The 3,701-nt window shown below is 43.6% G+C and overlaps 1 protein-coding gene across 1 annotated transcript in view; it reads left to right on the top strand.

The window, feature by feature from the left end:
- The first annotated feature begins 3,358 nt into the window (after window positions 1–3,358).
- The window catches only part of BLVRA (biliverdin reductase A), a 41,863-nt gene continuing 41,520 nt past the window's right edge, over window positions 3,359–3,701 (top strand). Inside the window, exons 1-2 of the mRNA XM_019535680.1 lie at window positions 3,359–3,370; window positions 3,523–3,700. Coding sequence (XP_019391225.1) covers window positions 3,359–3,370; window positions 3,523–3,700 — 190 coding nt within the window. The remainder of the gene's footprint in view (window positions 3,371–3,522; window position 3,701) is intronic.

Genomic DNA, 3,701 nt, shown 5'->3' on the forward strand with positions numbered 1-3,701 from the left:
GTTAGGCAGTTCTGCTTCCTCATGGCAGTCGCTTCATCTTAACCATTTGCTTATGAGAATATCAAGGGCATCTGTGTTAAAAGCCTTACAAAAGTCAAAAAAATATATCACATGTACTGCCTTCCCCTTATTCACTTGATCGGTTTCCTTCCCTTAATTGTGAGTTTCTTGTGAAGGTTTGAGTCCAACGTGAACATTTCTACAGACTCCTAACGTTCAACCGTGAGTGGCCCATGGAACTTCTTAGGAGCGTAAGAACTGCTGTTTACTGGGGCAGGCCATCGTAGCTCCAGCTTGCCCAGTATCCTGTGTCACACAATGGCAGGGCAGATGCTGAAATGGAGTGTGAATGGGGTCTGACATGGGGTTTTTCCTCTGTTCCTCTCCTACTTACAGCCTCTAGCATTTAAAATCTAGGAAGTTCTGATTCACAGGTTGTACCCCCAATTCCTGTGATCAATAGCTGTTGATGCATCTTTTCTCCAAAAATTTGTCCAATCCCTTTTTGAATTTGGTTAAACAGTCAGCTTCCACAGCATCTTGTGGCAATACATCCTACATTTTAATTATACACTGGGTGAAAAAACTTACAGCAGTGAAGCTAAAGCATACAGATATGAAGCTTTGCAGGGTCAAGCCCTATGTATCTCTACTCTTTGCTCATTCATATTTTAGACCAAATTTATTCTTAGTACTATAATTATGGAGTGACTTTTAACATGTTTAACTAGATTTACAATTAAATAGTATCAATTAAATAGAAATTTAGACTATTGCTCAAGGAATGATAAAGGGCTATTGCTAATCTTGATGCTGAGGTTAAAATAGATGGGTTTTTTCCCCTGGCGTTAGACTGTAACTACTCCAACTATTGCCAAACATTATCCTGTTTTTATTGCATCACTCATTTGTTTATATTTCTGACATAACTGTAAATATCATCAAGCTGTTGGAGCGACTTGACTGTTCCTTATTTCTTGCAAAGCCAGTTCCTTTTCCTGTACAATTCATTCTAAGATTTTTATTTAAATTTTTATTCTACAACTATAACTTCTGTTTTTACCTTGGTATGGTATTTAGTCTGCTATCTATGCTTATTATGGTGTGCTGAATTTTCCCAAATATAGTAGCCTTTAAATAAGCCTCTACTATCTGATAGCTAAACTAGAGTCCCTGCAAGAATTTCAAATGTCAGTCAAATCCTAATGACTGCCACAGTGATGATCACAATGATTTTCAGTGCTGCTCTGCTGTAGCAGACAAAAAGCATTAAAGACTGTTGGCTGTTGCAAAAAGTTGATCTGACACGCCCAAGCCTTGTAGGGACTTGCAGAAAGAAAGTGCAACAAAGCAAAGAAAACAAGAAAAATTACAAGCAGATGAGATTGCAAGAGGAAGAAAGAGAACGAGAAGTACTGGAAAGCTGGAAAGACATAAAAGCAATCCATTGTGTGGCAATTTGTTCTTCTGGTCAGATGCAAACTATGAAAAGCTCTTTTTTTCACACACAAGTTCTGTTGCTTTAACCATGCTACTATACCAGCATAGGCAGAACAGTGTAACTTTTATATGCAACTATACTGGTATAGTTAAAGCTATACAGCCCTCCCATCTAGTTTAGGCACCAGCTGAAAAGGTGCTTATAATGACACAGGCAGACAAGGTTCTTTGAGTAAATCCACTATATCCCATGTTCTTAGACCAACATGGCGACAACCTACACCCCTTATAACAACATAGCCTATCCCTTTACAGGAAGGGAAATAAGATTTATACAGATACAAGGCATCTGTGCCTGCCTCCATGATAACAGTTGTACTTGAAGTTGGGGAGGAAGCCAGAAACACTCCTGACAGTTATATCAGCACAAACCCATGCTTAGCCAGGCCCTCAGTCTTGCTGCTCTGAACTGGAAATAATGCTGATGGGGGTTCCTTGAACTTACTCCAGACGCACTGGTATAAATGAGAACAGGATGGATAAGTGTTGGCAGCCACTGTTCAGGTGGGTTTAGATCCTGTGTCACCTTGTACTATAAAATGTATAAGCCCGTGGGTCTCCACCAAGAGGCTGTGGACCCCTGGAACACCTCCAAGGTCCTCCCAAGGGTGGTGCAGGGTGCCACACAAGTGATCGTTAGGCAAAGGGTCTATTGCCTGAATTAGCACTGAGTAGCTGTCCCTGGAAGGGTGACCCCAGGAGAGTAAACCTAAAGCTTAGGAGAGATAAGAACAGCTCACGCTAGGGTAGATGAAATGGCAGGAAGAGGCCAAAAGGGAAGAGACAAAAAGGAAATGACATTGCACTGCAATGGTCCCCAAGGCTGACTTTTATTTTTGCCTGGGGGGAAGGGGCTCTAAGATGATGGAGACATGGAAATAGGCAGATAAAGTTCTTTGGGTAAATCCAGTATCTTTTACTAGACCAACTCAAATCATTATTGTTAGACCCCAACTCCATGCGGCACCCACAAATTGGGAGATGATGATCTAATTACCCATGGGTCCTGTTACTTGTTAGCCAGAGCAAGCAGGGAGCAAACACCCGCACACATTGCTTGCCATACATATTAACATTCAACCCATCTATGTTGCTCCTTCGATTCCACCCATTTCTCCTCCCATCTCAAGCTCCACCTCTGTTTACTGTTTGCTTCCTTAGCGTGGTATACCTCTCTGCTGAAAGTGCATGCTCAAGACTTTGACTTCAGTCTCCTCCTGGTCAATTGTTGTTTCTGCTGGCTTTTCTTAGTTTCTTGCTGACTTCAGCACCATCTCCAAGGCCTTACTTCTGCTTTATTTCCTGACAATAGCTGGTGGGCTGCATCCTATTTTTATATAACACATCATGCACTTTGCGCCCTATCCTTTTGTTAAGAATCTGCTTACTTAAACATTAGCAAAGTTAGTTGCTTTTAATATATCATCCAGCCTTGTGACTAGCAGCTTTTGCTGAGGTTACTTTTAATATATTATCCAGCCTTGTGACCAGCGACTTTTGCTGAGACACAGGAAAAAGCCTTTATTCAGCTGCACACCCAGTACTCCCCAAAATTCATACTTTACCATAAACAGTTATGTCCTTAGACCAAAGGTTGTCAACTGGGCGTACGCATACCCCTGGGGGTACTTTAAAAGGTCCCAGCAGGTAGGTGGGGGTGAGGTGGTGCGCCACCACCTCACAGGAGCAGGGCTGGAGAGCATGGCCGCACAGACACCGCGCTGCTGCAGCTCCCCCCTGTCCTGCTCCCTGTCCCTGGGGTACGCTTATTAAAAAGGAGGCTGCCGGTGGTACACTTATTAAAAAAGGTTGAAAACCCCGGCCTTAAACCAACACAGCTACAACCTACGCTCCTGGGATGTATGGCAAGGTATCCAGGTTGTAGCCGTATGGGTCCTGAGGCACAAAGGAAACAGGACTCATGGTGGGGGTGATATCTTTTATTTGCCCAACTAGATTTTTGCACCCAAAAAAAAAGAAAATTGTTGAATTGCAAGCTTTTGTGCACTTCTTCAGCCCTAGGAGAAAAGGCTGTCAAAGGGAAGACTGGACACACTTCAGGTACCAGCCCTCTTCCTGAAGGGACTCCCACCCCTCTACCAATGCGGCTCCTCCCACACCCCGGGGTGGGTGCAAGTCCGGGTCCTGCAAAGCCGCTGCCACGGCTCCCTCAGCCACAGCCGAGCTGAGCACCGACTCGC

The sequence above is a fragment of the Crocodylus porosus genome, unplaced genomic scaffold (assembly GCF_001723895.1).
Source record: "Crocodylus porosus isolate Cpor-Errol unplaced genomic scaffold, CroPor_comp1, whole genome shotgun sequence".
NCBI classification, from domain to species: domain Eukaryota; kingdom Metazoa; phylum Chordata; order Crocodylia; family Crocodylidae; genus Crocodylus; species Crocodylus porosus.